Source organism: Salmo trutta, chromosome 36 (genome assembly GCF_901001165.1).
Source record: "Salmo trutta chromosome 36, fSalTru1.1, whole genome shotgun sequence".
Lineage (NCBI taxonomy): Eukaryota > Metazoa > Chordata > Actinopteri > Salmoniformes > Salmonidae > Salmo > Salmo trutta.
The window spans coordinates 5,876,276-5,900,080 of NC_042992.1; the positions used below are offsets into that span (position 1 = coordinate 5,876,276).

Consider the following 23,805-nt stretch of genomic DNA (forward strand, 5'->3'; position numbering starts at 1 on the left):
ATTTGGTAAAAGACCAAGTCCATATTATGGCAAGAACAGCTCAAATAAGCAAAGAGAAATGACAGTACATCATTAGTTTAAGACATGAAGGCCAGTCAATATGGAAAATTTCAAGAACTTTGAAACTGGCTCTCATGAGGACCGTACCAGGAATGGAAGACCCAGAGTTACCTCTGCTGCAGAGGATAAGTTCATTAGAGTTACCAGCCTCAGAAATTGCAGCCCAAATAAATGCTTCACAGAATTCAAGTAACAGACACATCTCAACATCAACTGTTCAGAGGTGGAAATTTGTCCGGTGGAAATTTGTCCTTTGGTCTGGAGTCCAAATTGGACATTTTGAGTTCCAACTGCTGTATCTTTGTGAGACGAGGTGTGGGTGAACGCATGGTCTCTGCATGTGTATTTCCCACCGTAAAGCATTGAGGAGGAGTAGTGATATTAGTTTTCTTTCAACTTTATTTCATTGTCTAGCAGCCAAAGGCATTATCCTAGTCATATTAGCATAGCAACCCATGATTGGCCATGTTCTGTTATTATCTCCACCCGGCACAGCCAGAAGAGGACTGGCCACCCATCATACCCTGGTTCCTCTCTAGGTTTCTTCCTAGCTTCTGGCCTTTCTAGGGAGTTTTTCCTAGCCACCGTGCTTCTACTCTTGCGTTGCTTGCTGTTTGGGGTTTTAGGCTGGGTTTCTGTACAGCACTTTGTGACATCAGCTGATGTAAGAAGGGCTTTATATAAATACATTTGATTTGATTTGATAGTTGTTGCATCTTTAGATCTCCCCTTCTTTCTACATTTCTAACGGATATTTCCAACTCTGTCCATGAAACCACTCGCATTTTAGAACAGCGTTTTTCCACAAATAGTTTTTTTTTTAAACATTCGCGCTACCACCAACCATGTTGCCGAGCCTGAAGTGTGAAGAAATATTAGTTAATCAACATTTTAAGCGAAACATTCTGATCCGTTCCAACAGCCTTATTAATTGATACGGCATATACTTACATTACACTACTTTGATACGCATTATGTGAACTAAGAAATGCGTATACGCAATGCTCACTGAAAAAAAAAACCTGGGTATCGGCGTATACCGTCCACTACACCACTGGCTGATAGCCTATACGCAGAAGCACTTCATCATCTATTTTCTTATAGAATCACGAGAAGGGTGCTGGAAAAACATCTCATCACAGACAACTTAAGCATTTTAGCTAATTAGCAACCATTCCCCTAACCCTTTAACTTAACTCCTAACTTTAACCCTAACCTTAACCTTAACCTAACCCTAACCTAGCTAACGTTAGCCACCTAGCTAATGTTACATCACAACAAATTGCAATTCGTAACATATCATATTAAATGTATGATGCAAATCCACAAATTAATACATCATTCTAATTGGAGTGTTCCAGATTTATATTTACTATGTTACGTCTACCCCTGAGTCCAGGTTGCAGAATAGCCTACTACACTAGGAGCAGGCCTATCATTTAGCCTCAGAGGATCAATAGCTTCTTTTAAAAAATTGCCTAGCTGTGGATCCTGTGTGTAGCCCAATAACAAGTCATTGCCTACCGTCTGCCAGTGAACAGCATGCAGACAAAACAGGCTCTTACACAATATTTCAAATACAGGTTGGAAAGCAAATGGCTCCTGCTGAAAAGAGAAGACTATAATCTGTCTGCTGTAGGCAGACAGATATTAGATCAACTTCCTAATAGATCTATTGAGCGAACATTGTAGATAGGCTTTTGGCACAAGCGCATTGGCCATCGACATTGAGTGAGTCAGTGAAACTGGAAAACTTGTTTCGGACTATAACTTCCTCCTCATACTGTACAATGTGTTTCTCCACACACCTAGGTCTAGGCCGGGGGGGGGGGGGCACTTCAATCCGGCCCGTGAGACATTAAAAATAAAAAAATATATATTTTTTAAGCCCTTATTTCTCCCCAATTTCATGGTATCCAATTGGTAGTTACAGTCTTGTCCCATCACTGCAACTCCCGTACGGACTCGGGAGAGGCGAAGGTCAAGAGCTGTGTGTCCTCCGAAACACAACCCTGCCAAGCTACACTGCTTCTTGACACAACGCCCACTTAACCCGGAAGCCAGCCGCATCAATGTGTCAGAGGAAACACCATACACCTGGTGACCGTGTATGCACCTAGCCTGCCACAGGAGTCGCTAGAGCGAGACGGGACAAGGAAATTTGTGCCACCAATTGTGCACCGCCTCATGGGTCTCTCAGTCACGGCCAGCTGTGACACAGCCTAGGATCGAACCTGGGTCTGTAGTGACGCCTCAAGCACTGCGATACAGTGCCTTAGACCGTTGCACCACTCGGGAGACCCCCACAAATTGATTTTAACAAACAATTGTTCCCCCCCAAAATGCGTCCCTCCATTGAATTTCAAAATCCCGATGTGGCCCTCGAGCCAAAAAGTTTGCCCACCCCTGGTCTAGGCTATTGATGGATTCAAGATTAGTACGTTTCTATTCATCTTAGATCATTTGTGCGGTATTAAAAAATATTCTGCTATAAAGTCTCAAGTCATGTAAAAGGACGTATAGTTGCAAGAAATGGGCTTAAAAAAGGCCACATTTTTCCCAGACCCTAGGTTACTAAAAATGTTCCCCATGTGTTCTCCATATTTAAATAAAGGTTCAATAAATAAAAAAATCTAAAATACATGTGTGCAACTTCTGTAAGCACCTCTCGACTGATCTACGCCCACTGCGCAAATGTGATGATACGCATGGAATACTATATTATAAAGGTGATGATATGAATGGAATACTTTATTATAAAGTGATGATATGCAATACTTTATTATAAAGGTGATGATATGCAATACTTTATTATAAAGGTGGTGATATGCAATACTTTATTATAAAGGTGATCATATGCAATACTTTATTAAACATGTGATGATATGCAATACTTTATTATAAAGGTGATCATATGCATCAAATACTTTATTATACATGTGATGATATGCAATACTATATTATAAAGGTGATGATATGCAATACTTTATACTAAAGGTGATGATATGGAATACTTTATTATAAAGGTGATGATATGCATGGAATACTTTATTATAAAGGTGATGATATGCAATACATTATTATAAAGGTGATCATATGCATCAAATACATTATTATAAAGGTGATGCTATGCAATACTTCATTATAAAGGTGAATATATGTAATACTTTATAATAAAGGTGGTGATATGTAATACTTTATTATAAAAGTGATGATTTGCAGTACTTTATTATGAAGGTGATGCTATGAATGGAATATTTTATTATAAAGGTGATGATATGCTACTGTAAGTCGCTCTGGATAAGAGCGTCTGCTAAATGACTAAAATGTAAAAAATGTAAAATATGCTTGGAATACTTTATTATAAAGGTGATGATATGCAATACTTTATTATAAAGGTGATGATATGCAATACTTTATTATACATGTGATAATATGCTTGGAATACTTTATTATAAAGGTGATAATATGCTTGGAATACTTTATTATAAAGGTGATGATATGCAATACTTTATTATACATGTGATAATATGCTTGGAATACTTTATTATAAAGGTGATAATATGCTTGGAATACTTTATTATAAAGGTGATGATATGCAATTCTTTATTATAAAGGTGATGATATGCAATACTTTATTATAAAGGTGATGATATGCAATACTTTATTATACATGTGATGATATGCAATACTTTATTATAAAGGTGATAATATGCTTGGAATACTTTATTATAAAGGTGATAATATGCTTGGAATACTTTATTATAAAGGTGATGATATGCAATTCTTTATTATAAAGGTGATGATATGCAATACTTTATTATAAAGGTGATGATATGCATGTAATACTTTTAGAAAGGTGATGATATGAAAAACTTTATTATAAAGGTGAAGATATGCAATACTTTATTATAAAGGTGAAGATATGCAATACTTTATTATAAAGGTGATGATATGCAATACTTTATTATAAAGGTGATGCTATGAATGGAATACTTTATTATAAAGGTGATGATATGCTTGGAATACTTTATTATAAAGGTGATGATATGCAATACTTTATTATAAAGGTGATGATATGCAATACTTTATTATAAAGGTGATGCTATGAATGGAATACTTTATTATAAAGGTGATGATATGCAATACTTTATTATAAAGGTGATGATATGCAGTACTTTATTATAAAGGTGATAATATGCAATTCTTCATTTTAAAGGTGAATATATACATCAAAGACTTTATTATAAAGGTGATGATATGCAATACTTTATTATACATGTGATGATTTGCAATACTTTATTATAAATGTGATGATAAGCAATACTTTATTATAAAGGGGACTTTTTTCATGTGTTCGGGTACCTCAGAACTCCCCAGGTCCCACCCCTCACTTTTTGTTATGGCACCTTCAGATTTACAAATTAAGCACTGAACACAGAATTTGTTCTTAACTGACTTGCCTAGATAAATAAAGGGGACATTTTCTTAAATAAAAATCAGCTGATAGCCTACCCTTTTTTCAGATGTCAATCGTGTCTTTTGGAGGCACTGTAATTAGCTTGCTTACAATTTGTAATGAGTGAGTGTGTTGTTGCAGAGATAAACAAGCCTATGTTGAAAATATTTAAAATGTTCGCTAGAGAGGCAGTTAGTAGTCTATGTTATGTGCCCTTTTTTCATTTTGAACACCTGCTCCCTGAAAGGTCTGTACACTGCCCTGCATTTCCCTGTAAGGAAACTTGAAATTACTAAGGACTAAACGAATTAAGATAATAATAAATGAACTGTAAATCTAAAAAGTTAAAACAATACAGAAAAAAAGCAAGGGACCAGATCAGATGAGCAGAGTGTTGCGTTTCCTTGCTCAGACGTTACATCGACTGTGCAGTCGGGCACCAGATTAGATTAAGATGCGCTTGGCTAATATGTAAAATACCGACCATGTTAACTCTGGGATTCGTCAGCAACGTCTGAGCAGAGGAACACGACCTGTCAAATCACTTTCAAGAACTCTTAACGTCCGTCAGTCTTTCACCCTCACAGAGGCGTGTCCATAAGGGAGGGTGAGGTGGTGGCCATAACAATTACATTTGACTAAAATAAATGTATTGATAAAACTCCGATTTTAGTTGACAACATTTAGTCAATAAAGATTTGTCATCTAATAAAAGTTAAATTGTAAAACGTTTCATTTGTCTGACTCAAAATATAGATGTACTTTTCTTCTCCATGGCTAAGTTGGCCTCATTGCACTCCTGGTACTCTGCTGTCTCCGCCAGCGTCTGACACCCATCACAGTCCAGCTCAGAGCATCTAATGTTGGGCGACGTATGGAGGCTTCCCCGATGACTGATCCTCAGCAACCGGATGGCTATCAGGTAAAAGATCTCACACACGTTGAGCACTATACACACAGCCGACGCCCCTACCATGAAGTAGGTAAACACCCTCTTCTCCGTGGGCCGACCGATGTAGCAATCCACCTGGTTAGGACAAGGCCAAAGGTCGCAAATGACGCGGCGCGGCAGGTCAAAGTTGTTGTAGATGAGATGGAGGAGGTAGAGGAACGCCACCTCGATGGCCGTTTTGAAGAAGAGGCTGAGGAGATATGTCCACCAGAGTCCTCCGTGCTTCTGTCCTGTGTTGTCGTAGAGACGGGCGTTCTCACCGTGTGCGATGCGGTACTTGCGTTCGCGTTCCTCACGGTACGCCACGTGCATCACGACCATGAAGGTGGGACAGGTGACGAAGATGAGCTGGAGTGCCCAGATCCTGGTGTGGGAGACAGGAAAGAAGTGGTCGTAACAGGCATTGGCGCAGCCAGGTTGGCGAGTGTTGCAGTCAAAGTCTTTCTGGTCGTCACTCCAGACGCGTTCTGCGGCCACGACAAAGACCATGACGCGAAACACAAAGACCACCGCGAGCCAGATACGTCCAAACGCGGTAGAGTATTTATTGACCCCGCTAAGCAGCGCCTCGAACGTCTTCCAGTCCATTGGTGAGATCGGAGTGGGATTCCCTTCTGTCACCGTTGAACTTTCACCCGGCTGTTTGGATGAGCTTCTGTTTTTGGACTTGAAGCTGGAGGAAGAAGAGAAAGTGATTCATTAATAAGTGTATGAATAACGGTTAAACAACCAGGGTATGTATTGTGCCAGTCCATTCTCCATTTCAGGGAAAGGGAACTAATTAAAATCAAGTTCCAGACCCCTTTGGCATCACCTAACACTGGCATTGCCATCGCCTGCCCTACTGGAAGGCTACAGAATGCTGGGTAATAAAGCTATAAACAACAGGAAACATCTACCAGCTGAACAACATATAATACAACTCTTCAATTTTACATAGAAATACATTTTCTTCTGGGTGTTAAAAGTATTTTTCTTTTGTAAAAGATCTGTTCACAGCCTTTTTTTGACTCTGATCCAACTTTTCATCCAAATCTCCCTGCGACTCTCTCTTCACCTTCTGAAGCTGTTTGCTTAAAGGTGTGGGGTTCTTTGAAGAAAGGCGGCTTTAATATTTGATCAAAACACTGTTTTCCTTCCATCAAGAGTCTAACGCTCACAAAATCAGAACATCTTGAGCAAAGTAGTTTCTTATGAAAACAGTGGAAGTATATTCAAAAACAGGTCGAGTATGTGATAGCTTACTTGTTGCTGAATACACATCATTTTGAGGCAAAAGTAATTCGTATAACTATTACAGATGAATTATTAGTCAAGTCATACTTACAGTTGTTTCGGATCACTAGGCTGATGCTCAATCCATTTATTAAGCTTGTCCGTCTCTCTGTTCAAAGCTTGTCCGTCTCGCTGTTCAACTTTGCCTCGGTCTGATTTGACTATTGAATGGCAGGGCTGAACAAAATGGCTGCACCACTACTGTAAGTCTGGACATGATGATTTAGCCACACTCAGGAGGTGTGGTCAAGCTTTGGAATCAGTGCTGTGTTTTTTTTTCTTCTTCTTCTCTCCACTGGCCAGTTAGTGATGCAATACCCTTGTTAAAATCAACATCGGAGTTGTCATGGTGACTAAGTGTTCCCACCAGGTGACTCTGGTATCGGTAACACCCCAGGCCCACACAGATGACGAGTATGGTTTGGTACCAGTCCATGTCTGCCTAGTCACCCTCATTTATCCGGCACTGCCACAGATTCCGAGATAAAAAAAACGCTGATCCTTTATTTGCCAGGTGAGATGGAACTATGGTACAGAGGTATCGGGATGTGGACATAGGACACTCCAGTCTCACAGAGAATTGATACGGTGATCGCAAGTGTTTGTAGTATTTGTTGTTGATTCATACTTCTAGATACTCAAACACTGAACATTGGTGTTCAAGCCCATTCAGCAAATGTACATGTATATTTGAGTCATTTAGCAGACACTCTTATCTAGACTAGACGGCTCATTCATCTATAGAAGGTGTCACCTCTCAGCACCACATCACACAGCTGTACAGCTGGTCCTGCTGCCCAGGCTGATGGGGCTTTTAGTCATGCCGGATGTGACTGTGATCAGATCATTTAGGAGGGGTCATTTTAATGTAGATAGACTGTACTATCACCCCTGCTTACTGACCACTCCCAACCTACTACTGCCAACCTGTAGAATAAACTACTATTTCATTCATTTCACTATTAAGGTGTGTCACTTTGTGGTTCTCTTTCATTGCAAATTTTTTTTATCACTTTGATCTCATCAGGTGTTTTGCAAGCTACATGCCAAGCTACATGCCACAAGGAATTAACTTTGTTACTTTAAGGTTCATGTGAATGTTTTAAGAGGGACTCTTGAACAAACTTCATTCAAAATGTATACATCACATATGATAACTTATCTGTGAGACTGTTGGGGTGGCAGGTAGCCTAGTGGATAGCTAGCATTGGGCCAGTAACCGAAAGGTTGCTATATCGAATCCCTGAGCTGACAAGGTAAAAATATGTCATTCTGCCCCTGAACAAGGCAGTTAACCCACTGTACCCCGGTAGGCCGTCATTGTAAAATAAGAATTTGTTCTTAAATAACGGTTAAAATATGTGATCCATTTAATGACATTGTGTAAAGCACTGAAAGTGTAGTACTGTTGCACCTCTTGTTGTGCTAGCATGCTATATGTACTGTGAAAGTGTAGTACTGTTGCACCTCTTGTTGTGCTAGCATGCTATATGTACTGTGAAAGTGTAGTACTGTTGCTCCTCCTGTTGTGCTAGCATGCTATATGTACTGTGAAAGTGTAGTACTGTTGCTCCTCCTGTTGTGCTAGCATGCTATATGTACTGTAAAACGGCCTATAAATGGTTGCTATATGTACTGTAAAACGGCCTATAAATGGTTGCTATATGTACTGTGAAACGGCCTATAAATGGTTGCTATATGTACTGTGAAACGGCCTATAAATGGTTGCTATATGTACTGTGAAACGGCCTATAAATGGTTGCTATATGTACTGTAAAACGGCCTATAAATGGTTGCTATATGTACTGTGAAACGGCCTATAAATGGTTGCTATATGTACTGTAAAATGGCCTATAAATGGTTGCTATATGTACTGTAAAACGGCCTATAAATGGTTGCTATATGTACTGTAAAACGGCCTATAAATGGTTGCTATATGTACTGTAAAACGGCCTATAAATGGTTGCTATATGTACTGTAAAACGGCCTATAAATGGTTGCTATATGTACTGTAAAACGGCCTATAAATGGTTGCTATATGTACTGTGAAACGGCCTATAAATGGTTGCTATATGTACTGTAAAACGGCCTATAAATGGTTGCTATATGTACTGTGAAACGGCCTATAAATGGTTGCTATATGTACTGTGAAACGGCCTATAAATGGTTGCTACATGTACTGTGAAACGGCCTATAAATGGTTGCTATATGTACTGTGAAACGGCCTATAAATGGTTGCTACATGTACTGTGAAACGGCCTATAAATGGTTGCTATATGTACTGTGAAACGGCCTATAAATGGTTGCTATATGTACTGTGAAACGGCCTATAAATGGTTGCTATATGTACTGTGAAACGGCCTATAAATGGTTGCTATATGTACTGTGAAACGGCCTATAAATGGTTGCTATATGTACTGTGAAACGGCCTATAAATGGTTGCTATATGTACTGTGAAACGGCCTATAAATGGTTGCTATATGTACTGTGAAACGGCCTATAAATGGTTGCTATATGTACTGTGAAACGGCCTATAATGGTTGCTATTGTGAAACGGCCTATAAATGGTTGCTATATGTACTGTGAAACGGCCTATAAATGGTTGCTATATGTACTGTGAAACGGCCTATAAATGGTTGCTATATGTACTGTGAAACGGCCTATAAATGGTTGCTATATGTACTGTAAAACGGCCTATAAATGGTTGCTATATGTACTGTAAAACGGCCTATAAATGGTTGCTATATGTACTGTAAAACGGCCTATAAATGGTTGCTATATGTACTGTAAAACGGCCTATAAATGGTTGCTATATGTACTGTAAAACGGCCTATAAATGGTTGCTATATGTACTGTAAAACGGCCTATAAATGGTTGCTATATGTACTGTAAAACGGCCTATAAATGGTTGCTACATGTACTGTAAAACGGCCTATAAATGGTTGCTACATGTACTGTAAAACGGCCTATAAATGGTTGCTACATGTACTGTAAAACGGCCTATAAATGGTTGCTATATGTACTGTAAAACGGCCTATAAATGGTTGCTATATGTACTGTAAAACGGCCTATAAATGGTTGCTATATGTACTGTAAAACGGCCTATAAATGGTTGCTATATGTACTGTAAAACGGCCTATAAATGGTTGCTATATGTACTGTAAAACGGCCTATAAATGGTTGCTATATGTACTGTAAAACGGCCTATAATGGTTGCTATATGTACTGTAAAACGGCCTATAAATGGTTGCTACATGTACTGTAAAACGGCCTATAAATGGTTGCTACATGTACTGTAAAACGGCCTATAAATGGTTGCTACATGTACTGTAAAACGGCCTATAATGGTTGCTATATGTACTGTAAAACGGCCTATAAATGGTTGCTATATGTACTGTAAAACGGCCTATAAATGGTTGCTATATGTACTGTAAAACGGCCTATAAATGGTTGCTATATGTACTGTAAAACGGCCTATAAATGGTTGCTATATGTACTGTAAAACGGCCTATAAATGGTTGCTATATGTACTGTAAAACGGCCTATAAATGGTTGCTATATGTACTGTAAAACGGCCTATAAATGGTTGCTATATGTACTGTAAACGGCCTATAAATGGTTGCTATATGTACTGTAAAACGGCCTATAAATGGTTGCTATATGTACTGTAAAACGGCCTATAAATGGTTGCTACATGTACTGTAAAACGGCCTATAAATGGTTGCTACATGTACTGTAAAACGGCCTATAAATGGTTGCTACATGTACTGTAAAACGGCCTATAAATGGTTGCTATATGTACTGTAAAACGGCCTATAAATGGTTGCTATATGTACTGTAAAACGGCCTATAAATGGTTGCTATATGTACTGTAAAACGGCCTATAAATGGTTGCTATATGTACTGTAAAACGGCCTATAAATGGTTGCTATATGTACTGTAAAACGGCCTATAAATGGTTGCTATATGTACTGTAAAACGGCCTATAAATGGTTGCTATATGTACTGTAAAACGGCCTATAAATGGTTGCTATATGTACTGTAAAACGGCCTATAAATGGTTGCTATATGTACTGTAAAACGGCCTATAAATGGTTGCTATATGTACTGTAAAACGGCCTATAAATGGTTGCTACATGTACTGTAAAACGGCCTATAAATGGTTGCTACATGTACTGTAAAACGGCCTATAAATGGTTGCTACATGTACTGTAAAACGGCCTATAAATGGTTGCTACATGTACTGTAAAACGGCCTATAAATGGTTGCTACATGTACTGTAAAACGGCCTATAAATGGTTGCTACATGTACTGTAAAACGGCCTATAAATGGTTGCTATATGTACTGTAAAACGGCCTATAAATGGTTGCTATATGTACTGTAAAACGGCCTATAAATGGTTGCTATATGTACTGTAAAACGGCCTATAAATGGTTGCTATATGTACTGTAAAACGGCCTATAAATGGTTGCTATATGTACTGTAAAACGGCCTATAAATGGTTGCTATATGTACTGTAAAACGGCCTATAAATGGTAGCTGGAATGAATAAAAGGCCTTGGATCCAATCTGATTTACTATCAGTTTTGTGCTCAATGGACTTTACTTATTAAGTTGAAAATCCTCATGATATTTTAGTTGAAATTGAAGAAACATTTTATATCTATAGAAAATACAACAAAAAATAGATCATAATAAAATATGGTTTTATTTGAAATTACAAGCAAACTACAATCATCAGACTTGAAATTATATTACAAGACTAGAAATAATGTACATTTCATGAAATAAAAACTGCTTACAAAAAAAAAAAAACAGATGGCATGTCAATCTCTAATTAATCATGACTAAACATGTACAAAATATTTTCCCATTTTGGCAGTGACTTTTGTAAACAACATTTTGGAGTATCGACCCATATCTTCATACTCACACTGAACAGTATATGTGGCCCTTGCCTTGACACAGACATAACAAAATGTTGTAGTCTTTCCATAGGCTTTTCTTCCAAACCAGTACTATATACCAACTACTACTAGACTTACTAACATAAAACAACTGATCAACTCATCATCAATGCCTTGACTAGATGCATCTAATCAGGTATTAATACTGGGCTTGAACGGAAAGCCTGAGCAAGTTATGGCGTCTCCATGACCAGAATTAAAGAGAACAGTCTTAAGAGACGGTCACACTGTAACCAGGAGCAGGGATCTCTCTCTTATCCACTCCGCTATCCCCATCAGCCATGTTCATCTTCTTTAGTTCAGACTGCTTGAACACAGATGTATCTTTCTCTGTCAGGGGTATGGTAGCTGGCATGGTGAACTGGGGGCTCGCCCTGATGACACGGGGTCCTCCACCGCCAATACACTCTTTGCACTTCTTCCCCAGCAGGTAGAGGATCTCACACAGGGTCAAGAGTATACACACCAAGCTTATCACCACCATGAAGACGGTGAACACTCGCTTCTCTGTTGGCCTGGGGAGCAGACAATAAAAGATGAGCTTCGTGAAACAGTACAGGTCTATGGATGTTCAAAAATAACAAAGCATTGTAATCACATACTGGTTTAGCTCACGCCGTTCATCACCTCAACAAGTGCAGCATTTGTGATACTTTAGCGCTCAAGAGATTCTCCTGATGGTCAGGGTCATGCAGGGTCATGGAAATGATCAGTGCAAAGTGTGCTCTGTTTGTAATAATAGTAATAATAATAGCAATACCTGGCAATAAAGCAGTCCACCTCGTTGGGACAGGGGTCCTCTGAGCACTTCACCACCAGCGGGAAGAAGTACGCCTCGTAGATGTAAAACAACAGAAAGATGAACACGCCGTCCACCGCCATCTTAAATAGCAGACTGAAGAGGTAGGTCCACCACAGGCCGCCGCGTTTCTTCCCCGTATTGTCGTACAGACGGGTGCATCCCTCACCGTGCTTCAGACAGTGTTTCCGCTCTCGTTCATCTCTGTACGCAACGTGGAGGACGACCAGGAGCGAGGGACAGGTGACGAAGATGAGTTGGAGTGCCCAGAGCCGGCTGTGGGAGACAGGGAAGAAGTGGTCATAACAGACGTTGTGGCAGCCAGGTTGGCGGGTGTTGCAGTCGAAGTCTTTCTGCTCGTCACCCCACACTTTCTCCGCTGCCACGACGAAGACCATGAGTCTGAAGATGAAGACGACGGAGAGCCAGATACGACCGAACGCCGTGGAGTACTTATTGACCCCGCTAAGCAGGCCCTGCAAAAACGCCCAGTTCATAGCGGAGGTACAAGTTGTAGAATTAGAATTTGTAGTATAAGTTCAGTTCAGCCTCCAACAGGCCCCTGGCTCTTGTCACAACCGCCTCTCGTTCCCAGTGGGCTTCTACCCTTTGGTAAAAAAAATACTCGACTGCACTCAGGAAAGGTGGGTCTTTTAATAAGACTTACTCAGCTTGGTTGGCACAAGAGGGGAGGGCTGTACTGCATGCCCATACTGAGTGCACTAGCTAGGTAAACATGGCTGCTACACCCTCAGCTCAGTGTTTGAGTAAATTAGGGAGTGGCTGACAACTTATTATTCAACTTTTACCATAGAGAGAAGGAGACTGATTCAAACCACAAAAAGGAGAGAGAGAGAGAGAGAGAGAGAGAGAGAGAGAAATATTTTCCTTGCAATAGTGGTGTAAACTTAGCAAAATAAAGTCTGAACAGTATATTTGACAGCTAACATCAAATTGTAAAAAAAACAAACAAGCAGAAACCTAAGAAAATGAACAGCAAAAAGAAGTGGTTTGATGAAGAGCGCAAACACCCCCCCCCCCCCCCTAAAAAAAGTGAAACCTACCCAACCAAACACACAGAGACCCAGAAAACTAAAACATACACCTTCACTATGTAATGTAAGTGCCTTAATGTGTTTGGACCACAGGAAGAGTAGCTGCTGCCCTAATAAATAAAAATACAAATACTATGGGGAAACACTAAAACAGTACAGAAATACACTAAGAAATAAGAAAAATGAAATGATAAAATAAACAGACAACAAATTCAAGTTGGCTATACTCAAACTCTTCAATATTATCCTCAGCATCTTCCCCAATATTCGGAACCAAGGTCTGATCACCCCAATCCAGAAAGTGGAGGCAAATTTGACCCCCATAATTTACCACGGAATCGATGTCAACAGTAACCTCAGTGAAAATGGTGTCCTGAGCAAAATGTCAAATTGACTTCTTGTTAAAATATGACTACGTGTAAATCCTGCTTACTTTAACTGACAAACAAACAAAACAAAAGCAAAGTCTTCTCTTTGTTGAATCCAAAAATGAAAAGCAGTGTTTGGGGAAAAACCTACGATATTCTAAAATCAATGTTCACAAACAAGTGTGAGGTCAAAATTGGCAATAAACACACAGATTTTTCTTCCATCAGGGCCGGGGGGGAGGGGAACAGCATGAGCCCCACTCTCTTCAACATTTGTATCAATGAATTGGCTATGGCACTAGAACAGTATGCAGCACAAGGACTCACTCTAGCGGGCTCGGAAATCAAATGTCTACTGTTTGGAGATGATCTGTTGCTTCTATCCCCAGGAGGGTCTACAGCAGCACCTAGATCTTCTGCACAGATTCTGTCAGACCTGGACCCTGACAGTGAATCTCAGTAATGGTGTCCAAAAAAAGGTCCAGATGCCAGGACCACAAACATAAAATCTACCTCGAACCATTGCCGTAGACCACACAAAGAAGTACACATACCTCGGCCTAAACATCAGCGCCACAGGTAACTTCCACAAGGCTGTGAACGATCTGAGAGACAAAGCAAAAAGGGCCTTCTATGCCATGAAAAGGAATATAAAATTTGACATACCAATTAGCATCTGGCAAAAAATACTTGAATCATTTATAAACCCATTGCCCTCAATGGATGTGAGGTCTGGGGTCACCAACCAAGAATTCACAAAATGGGACAAACACCAAATTGAGAATCTGCAAAACTATTGTCTGTGTACAACGTAAAACACCAAATAATGCATGCAGAGCAGAATTAGGCTGATACCCACTAATTATCAAAAACCAGAAAAGCAATTCCCAAATCTTCCATAACAAAGCCATCACCTACAGAGAAATTAACCTGGAGAAGAGTCCCCTAAGGAAGCTGGTCCTGGGGCCCTGTTCACTAACACAAACAGACCCCACAGAGCCCCAGGACAGCAACACAATTAGACCCAACCAAATCATGAGAAAACTAAAATATAATTACTTGACACATTGGAAAGACTCAACCAAAAAACAGAGCAAACTAGAATTCTATTTGGCCCTAAACCGAGAGAACACAGTGGCAGAATACCTGACCACTGTGACTAATACAAAATTAAGGAAATCTTTGACTATGTACAGACTTAGTGACCATAGCCTTGCTATTGAGAGAAGTCGCTATAGACAGACCTGGCTCAAGAGAAGACAGGATATGTGGCCACTGCCCACAAAATGAGGTGGAAACTGAGCTGCACTTCCTAACCTTCTGTCCGGATACCACAAGAAAAGGTCAACCAAGGGGTCAGAAACACCAATGTAAATATAACCTATATATATACTGCTCAAAAAAATAAAGGGAACACTTAAACAACACATCCTAGATCTGAATGAAAGAAATAATCTTATTAAATACTTTTTTCTTTACATAGTTGAATGTGCTGACAACAAAATCACACAAAAATAATCAATGGAAATCCAATTTATCAACCCATGGAGGTCTGGATTTGGAATCACACGCAAAATTAAAGTGGAAAACCACACTACAGGCTGATCCAACTTTGATGTAATGTCCTTAAAACAAGTCAAAATGAGGCTCAGTAGTGTGTGTGGCCTCCACGTGCCTGTATGACCTCCCTACAATGCCTGGGCATGCTCCTGATGAGGTGGCGGATGGTCTCCTGAGGGATCTCCTCCCAGACCTGGACTAAAGCATCCGCCAACTCCTGGACAGTCTGTGGTGCAACATGGCGTTGGTGGATGGAGCGAGACATGTTGTCCCAGATGTGCTCAATTGGATTCAGGTCTGGGGAACGGGCGGGCCAGTCCATAGCATCAATGCCTTCCTCTTGCAGGAACTGCTGACACACTCCAGCCACATGAGGTCTAGCATTGTCTTGCATTAGGAGGAACCCAGGGCCAACCGCACCAGCATATGGTCTCACAAGGGGTCTGAGGATCTCATCTCGGTACCTAATGGCAGTCAGGCTACCTCTGGCGAGCACATGGAGGGCTGTGCGGCCCCCCAAAGAAATGTCACCCCACACCATGACTGACCCACCGCCAAACCGGTCATGCTGGAGGATGTTGCATGCAGCAGAACGTTCTCCACGGCGTCTCCAGACTCTGTCACGTCTGTCACGTGCTCAGTGTGAACTTGCTTTCATCTGTGAAGAGCACAGGGCGCCAGTGGCGAATTTGCCAATCTTGGTGTTCTCTGGCAAATGCCAAACGTCCTGCACGGTGTTGGGCTGTAAGCACAACCCCCACCTGTGGACGTCGGGCCCTCATACCACCCTCATGGAGTCTGTTTCTGACCGTTTGAGCAGACACATGCACATTTGTGGCCTGCTGGAGGTCATTTTGCAGGGCTCTGGCAGTGCTTCTCCTGCTCCTCCTTGCACAAAGGCGGAGGTAGCGGTCCTGCTGCTGGGTTGTTGCCCTCCTACGGCCTCCTCCATGTCTCCTGATGTACTGGCCTGTCTCCTGGTAGCGCCTCCATGCTCTGGACACTACGCTGACAGACACAGCAAACCTTCTTGCCACAGCTCGCATTGATGTGTCATCCTGGATGAGCTGCACTACCTGAGGCTCTTGTGTGGGTTGTAGACTCTGTCTCATGCTACCACTAGAGTGAAAGCACCGCCAGCATTCAAAAGTGACCAAAAGATCAGCCAGGAAGCATAGGAACTGAGAAGTGGTCTGTGGTCCCCACCTGCCGAACCACTCCTTTATTGGGGGTGTCTTGCTAATTCCCTATAATTTCCACCTGTTGTCTATTCCATTTGCACAACAGCATGTGAAATTTATTGTCAATCAGTGTTGCTTCTTAAGTGGACAGTTTGATTTCCCAGAAGTGTGATTGACTCGGAGTTACATTGTGTTGTTTAAGTGTTCCCTTTATTTTTTTGAGCAGTGTATATATATATATATATATTTTTACATTTTAGTCATTTAGCAGACGCTCTTATCCAGAGCAACTTACAGTAGTGAATGCATACATTTCATACATTTTTTATTTCCCGTACTGGTCCCCCGTGGGAATCGAACCCACAACCCTGGCGTTGCAAACACCATGCTCTACCAACTGCTCAGACCGTTTGGTTCACTCCTATATTTATTTGCCTATTCACCCCCCCCTCCATCATTCTTAAATTCTACTATTTTAACATCATAATATCATATTTAGAAACATCATATAAATGTTGTTATTTTCTTGAAACTTTTAGCGTAATGTTGTCCTGTGCTGCTCTGCTGGTTGTTGCTACCTGACAAACTATTAGATTTTTACATTTAATAACCGTTTAATAACCATTTAACACATTTACCAACGTCTTCATTTTTTTCCCTCACAGAACTTTTTTCATTAAACTTTTTTACTCCGGACGCTTTATCTGAACATGGTTCTACAGGACCTCCACTAGCCGAAAAAGCTAAGTAGTAACATTAACGCTATGCCTTCTAATTGCAGTCGCTGTACTGTATAGGAGAACGATCGCCTTACAGCGAGGATAGCTGTGCTGCAAGCCCAGCTTCAGACGCAATCGTTAGGCAAGGGTAATTTAAGTGTAGGAAAGGATGAAACAGCGTCTGTACCACCAGTAAGTACAGATAGTAGTATAAATCCCCTCGCACAGTCCCCGCAGCCGGACAATTTTCTTATGGCTTCTGGAAGGAAACGCTGTAGGAATGCTCAACTGGTGTCGCTCATTCAGCCGACAGAAACTTTCAACGGGTTCTCCCCGTTAAGCAACGAGTCGGAGTCAGAGTCCGAGCCTTCTCAGGTCTCTCCTCCACCCGTTACGGGGTCTGAGCCGCCGAAGCCTCCCACCATTAGCTCTGACAAATTGAAAACCTTAGTCATTGGCGACTCCATTACCCACAGTATTAGACTTAAAAAATAATCATCAGGCGATCATTCACTGTTTACCAGGGAGCAGGGCTACTGACATAAAGGCTAATCTGAAGAGGGTGCTAGCTAAGGTTAAAACTGGCAAGCTTAGATATTGGGATATTGTTATCAATACCAACAATGTTAATTTTTTTTACATTTTAGTCATTTTAGCAGACACTCTTATCCAGAGCGACTTACAGTAGTGAATGCATACACTGGCCCCCCGTGGGAATCGAACCCACAACCCTGACGTTGCACACACCATGCTGGCGTTGCAAACACCATGCTCTACCAACTGAGCCACAGGGAAGACCTCTTAGGATTAAACAGTCTGTCGGCATCGAGTAATTGTCTCTGGCCCCCTCTCAGTTAGGGGGAGTGATGAGCTCTACAGCAGAGTCTCACAACTCAAATCGCTGGTTGAAAACTGTTTTCTGCCCCTGCCAAAATATATCATTTGTAGATAATAGGCCCTCTTTCTGGGACTCACACACAAACAGGACCAAGCCTGGCCTGATGAGGAGTGATGGACTCCATCCTAGCTGGAGGGGTGCTCTCATCTTATCTACGAACATAGACAGGGCTCTAACTCCCCTAGCTCCACAATTATATAGGGTGCAGGCCAGGCAGCAGGCTGTTAGCCAGCCTGCCAGCTTAGTGGAGTCTGCCACTAGCACAGTCAGTGTAGTCTGCTCAGCTATCCCCATTGAGACCGTATCTGTGCCTCAATCTAGGTTGAGCAAAACTATACATGGCAGTGTTCGCCTTAGCAATCTCATTGGAATAGAGACCTCCTCCATTCCTGTTATTATTGAAAGAGATTGTGATCTCTCACATCTCAAAATAGGGCTACTTAATGTTAGATGCCTCACTTCCAAGGCAGTCATAGCCACTGATCATAATTGTGATGTGATTGGCCTGATTGAAACATGGCTCAGGCCTGATTCATTTACTGTGTTAAATTAGGCCTCTCTTCCTGATTACATTAGTGACCATATCCCCCACGCATCCTGCAAAGATGTTGCTAACATTTGACAGACAATTTCAATTTACCCCCAAAAAATGACTGCGTTTTCATCTTTTAGAGCTTCTAGTCATGAAATCCCACTCTGATCTGTTTCACCTGTCTTTGTGATTGTCTCCACCCCCCTCCAGGTGTTGCCCATCTTCCACATTATCCCTTGTGTTTTTATACCCGTGTTCTCTGTTTGTCTGTTGCCAGTTTGTCTTGTTTGTTCAAGTCAACCAACATTTTGGGTCTCAGCTCCTGTTTTTCCAATCTCTCTTTTCTCACCCTCCTGGTTTTGACATGCCTGTCCTGACTCTGAGCTCGCCTGCCTGACCACTCTGCCTGCCCCTGACCCTGCCTGGCACCCGGTACCGTTGCCCCACCACTAGTTTACTGACGCCTACCTGCCTTGACCTGTCGATTGCATTTTACAGTAGTGAATGCATACATTTAATTTCATACATTTTTTTTTTCCCTGTACTGGTCCCCCGTGGGAATCTAACCCACAACCCTGGCATTGCAAACACCATGCTCTACCAACTGAGACACACGGGATTGCCTGCCCTGACCTGTCTATTTCCTGCTATTTCCTGCCCCTGTTGGAATATTAAACTATTGTTTATTTGACGTGGTCTGCATCTGGGTCTTACCTTGATATCTGATATCAACCTACTCAATCACTTTTTATAGCTACTGTTTACAGGCCTCCTGAACCGTATACAGCGTTCCTCACTGAGTTCCCCGAATTCCTATCAGACCTTGTAGTCATGGCAGATAAATCTTCATATTTTCGGTGACTTTAATACACATGGAAAAGTCCACAGACCACCTCCAAAAAGCTTTCGGGGGCCATCATCAACTTAGTGGGTTTTGTCCAACATGTCTCCGGACCTACTCATTGCCACAGTCACACCCTGGATCTAGTTTTGTCCTGTGGAATAAATATTGTTGATGTAAATGTTTTTCCTCATAATCCTGGACTATCGGACCACCATCTTATTACGTTTACAATCGCAACAAATAATCTGCACAGACTCCAACCAAGGATCATCAAATGCCGTGCTATAAATCCTCAGACAACCCAAATATTCCTAGATGCCCTTCCAGACTCCCTCACCAAACCCAAGGACATCGGAGTACAAAAATTGGTTAACCACCTCACTGATGATCTAAATTTAACCTTGTGTAATACCTAGACGCAGTCGCACCCCTAAAAATAAAACAAAAATTGGTCACAAGAAATTTGCTCCCTGGTAAAATACCCAAGCACTGAAGCAAGCTTCCAGAAAATTGGAACGGAAATGGTATTCCACCAAACTGGAAGTCTTCCGACTAGCTTGGAAAGACAATACTGTGCAATATCGAAGAGCCCTCACTGGTGCTCGATCATCCCATTTCTCCAACCTAATTGAGGAGAATAAGAACAATCCCCCCCCCCAAAAAAATGATACTGATACTAAAAAGTAGCATTCCACAAGAGATGTTGGCTTTCACTTCAGCAGCGATGAATTCGTGAACTTCTACGATGACAAGATCATGATCATTAGAAAGCAAATTACGGACTCCTATTTGAATCTGATTATTTAATTCCAAAGCACAGTTGTTCTGAGTTTGCACAGAACTGAACAGGACCTAGGATCAATGGAGATACTCAAGATTTTTAATCCTGTATCTCTAGACACATTCTTGAAAATAGTCATGGCCTCTAAACCTTCATGCAGGACCCTATTCCAACAAAATGCATGTATTTATTTTATTTAACCTTTATTTAACTAGGCAAGTCAGTTAACCAATTCTTATTTACAATGATGACCTACCCCAGCCAAACCCTAACCCAGACGACGCTGGGCCAATTGTGTGCCGCCCTATAGGTCTCCCAATCACAGCCGGTTGTGATACATTCTGGAATCAAACCAGGGTCTGTAGTGACGTCTCTAGCACTAAGATGCAGTGCCTCAGACCCCTGCGCTACTCGAGAGCCCTAAACTACTGAAAGAGTTACTTCCTGTGCTTGGCCCTCCTATTTTGAACATAATAAATGGCTCCCTATCCATTGGATGTGTACCACATTCACTAAAAGTGCCAGTAATAAAGCCTCTCTTGAAAAAGCCAAACCTTGACCCAACTCCCTGCCTTCCTGAAGACAAATAATGTATACGAAACACTTCAGTCTGGTCTTAGATGCTATCACTGAGACTGGACAAGTAAAGATGGTAAATTACCTTTTAATGGTGTCAGACCAAGTCTCTGCATCTGTCCTAGTGCTTCTAGACCTTAGTGCTGCTTTTGACACCATCGATCACCACGTTCTTTTGGAGAGATTGGAAACCCTAATTGGTCTACACGGACAGCTTCTTGGCTGGTTTAGATCTTATCTGTCGCTGCACGCAGCTGTACATTTCGATGAAACCTGGTGAAGCTCCAGAATTGCCTACCCTGGGAGCCTGTGTTTCAGACATAAGGAAGTGGATGGCGGCAACATTTTTTTTTTACATTTTAGTCATTTTAGCAGACGCTCTTATCCAGAGCGACTTACAGTAGTGAATGCATACATTTCATACATTTAAAAAAAAAATGTTTGTCCGTACTGGTCCCCCGTGGGAATCAAACCCACAACCCTGGCGTTGCAAACACCATGCTCTACCAACTGAGCCACACGGGACAAATGTTTTACTGTTAAACTCGGACAAAACAGGGATGCTAGTTCTACGTCCCAAGAAACAAAGCACTATTCTGTTGGATCTGACAATTAATCTTGATGGTTGTACAGTTGTTTCAAATACAACTGTGACCTCGGCGTTACTCTGGACCCTGATCTCTCTTTTGATGAACATATCAAGAAAATTTCAAGGACAGCTTCTTTCCATCTTCGTAACATTGCAAAAATCTGAAACGTTTTGTCCCAAAATTTTGCATAAACGCCAATCCATGCCTTTGTCACTTCAAGATTAGACTACTGCAATGCTCTACCCCGATAAAACACTAACAAAACTTCAGTTAGTGCAAAACATGGCTGCTAGAATCTTGACGAGAACCAAAAAATGTGATCATATTACTCCAGTGCTAATCTAAAAAGCATTACATGGGCTCCTACAGTAACTATCTCTCAGATTTGGTTTTGCCGTACATACACTTACGTTCAAAAGTTTGGGGTCACTTTGAAATGTTCTTGTTTTTGAAAGAAAAGCAAATGTTTTGTCCATTAAAATAACATAAAATTGGTCAGAAATACTGTGTAGACATTGTTAATGTTGTAAATGACTATTGTTTCTGGAAATGGCAGATTTTTTATGGAATATCTACATAGGCATACAGAGGCCCATTATCAGCTTGTTAGCTAATCCAAGTTGATTATTTTAAAAGGCTAATTGATCATTAGAAAACCCTTTTGCAATTATGTTAGCACAGCTGAAAACTGTTGTCCTGATTAAAGAAGCAATAAAACTGTCCTAGTCACAAAAAACATACAGCCATTTTCCAGCCAATGAGAGGAGTCACAAAAAGCAGAAATAGAGATAAAATGAATCACTAACTTTTGATGATCTTCATCAGATGGCACTCATAGGACTTCATGTTACACAATACATGTATGTTTTGTTCGATAAAGTTCATATTTATATCCAAAAATCTCAGTTTACATTGGCGCGTTATGTTCAGTAATGTTGTGCCTCGAAAACATCCAGTGATTTTGCAGAGAGCCACATCAATTTACAGAAATACTCATCATAAACTTTGATGAAAGATACAAGTGTTATGCATAGTATTAAAAATAAACTTCTCCTTCATGCAACTGCTGTGTCAGATTTCAAAAAAGCATTACGGAAAAAGCACACCATGCAATAATCTGAGTACAGCGCTCAACCACCAAAACAAGCCATATAGATACCCGCCATGTTGTGGAGTCAGTAAAAGTTAGAAATAGCGTTATAAATATTCACTTACCTTTGATGATCTTCATCGGAATGCACTCCCAGGAATCCCAGTTCCACAATAAATGTTCGATTTGTTCGATAAAGTTCATCTTTATGTCCAAAAACCTCCTTTTTGTTCGCACGTTCAGTTCACTAATCCAAATGCACATGGCGCAAGAACTAAGTCCAGACGAAAAGTAAAAAAAGTTCCATTACAGTTTGTAGAAATATGTCAAACGATGTATAGAATCAATCTTTAGGATGTTTTTATCATAAATCTTCAATAATATTCTAACAGGACAATTCCTTTGTCTTTAGCAGTGAAAGGGAATGCAGCGGGCATGAGACTTAGCTCATGGCATTCAGCCAGACCTCTGAATCAAACAGCTCTTATTCTCTACCCCTTCACAGTAGAAGCCTGAAACAATGTTCTAAAGACTGTTGACATCTAGTGGAAGCCTTAGGAAGTGCAATATGACCCCATTTACACTGTATATTGGATAGGCAATCACTTGAAAAACTACAAACCTCAGATTTCCCACTTCCTGGTTGGATTTTTCTCAGGTTTTTGCCTGCCATATGAGTTCTGTTATACTCACAGACATCATTCAAACAGTTTTAGAAACTTCAGAGTATTTTCTATCCAAATCTACTAATTATATGCATATTCTAGCTTCTGGGCCTGAGTAACAGGCAGTTTACTCTGGGCACACTTTTCATCTAAACTTCCCAATGCTGCCCCCTATCCCTAAAGAGTTTTAACAGTGAAGAGGTGACCCCGGGATGCTGGCCTTCTAGGCAGAGTTGCAAAGAAAAATCCATATCTCAGACTAGCCAATAAAAATAAAATATTAAGATGGGCAAAAGAACACATACACTGTGTCGCCTCTTCACTGTTGACATTGAGACTGGTGCAGGCTCAGGGTCAGGGTAAGGCAGAGTGGACTGGCAAGCGGGCTCGGAGTCAGGACAGGCAAGGGTCACAAGATGCATGTCTCCTTATT

The 23,805-nt window shown here is 41.0% G+C and overlaps 2 protein-coding genes across 2 annotated transcripts; both read right to left on the minus strand.

Moving 5' to 3' along the window:
* Window positions 1-4,196: 4,196 nt before the first annotated feature.
* LOC115176308 (gap junction beta-3 protein-like) lies at window positions 4,197-7,023 on the minus strand. Its single transcript, XM_029736248.1, has 2 exons — window positions 6,799-7,023; window positions 4,197-6,144 (listed from the first exon to the last, which is right to left on the minus strand). The coding sequence occupies exon 2, from the start codon at window positions 6,057-6,059 to the stop codon at window positions 5,265-5,267; it is 795 nt and encodes a 264-aa protein (XP_029592108.1). The 5' UTR covers window positions 6,060-6,144; window positions 6,799-7,023; the 3' UTR covers window positions 4,197-5,264.
* Window positions 7,024-11,436: 4,413 nt separating this feature from the next.
* LOC115176310 (gap junction beta-4 protein) lies at window positions 11,437-13,422 on the minus strand. The gene is made up of 2 exons (XM_029736253.1): window positions 12,475-13,422; window positions 11,437-12,229 (listed from the first exon to the last, which is right to left on the minus strand). Exons 1-2 carry the CDS (start codon window positions 13,008-13,010, stop codon window positions 11,926-11,928), a joined length of 840 nt encoding a protein of 279 aa, XP_029592113.1. The 5' UTR covers window positions 13,011-13,422; the 3' UTR covers window positions 11,437-11,925.
* Window positions 13,423-23,805: the final 10,383 nt, after the last annotated feature.

Coding starts and splice junctions, on each gene's coding strand:
- LOC115176310 (XM_029736253.1), bottom strand. CDS start 13,010: ATGAACTGGGCGTTTTTGCAGGGCCTGCTTAGCGGGGTCAATAAGTAC. Junction 12,230..12,474: donor GTGGACTGCTTTATTGCCAG/GTATTGCTATTA, acceptor TCTGCTCCCCAG/GCCAACAGAGAAGCGAGTGT.
- LOC115176308 (XM_029736248.1), bottom strand. CDS start 6,059: ATGGACTGGAAGACGTTCGAGGCGCTGCTTAGCGGGGTCAATAAATAC.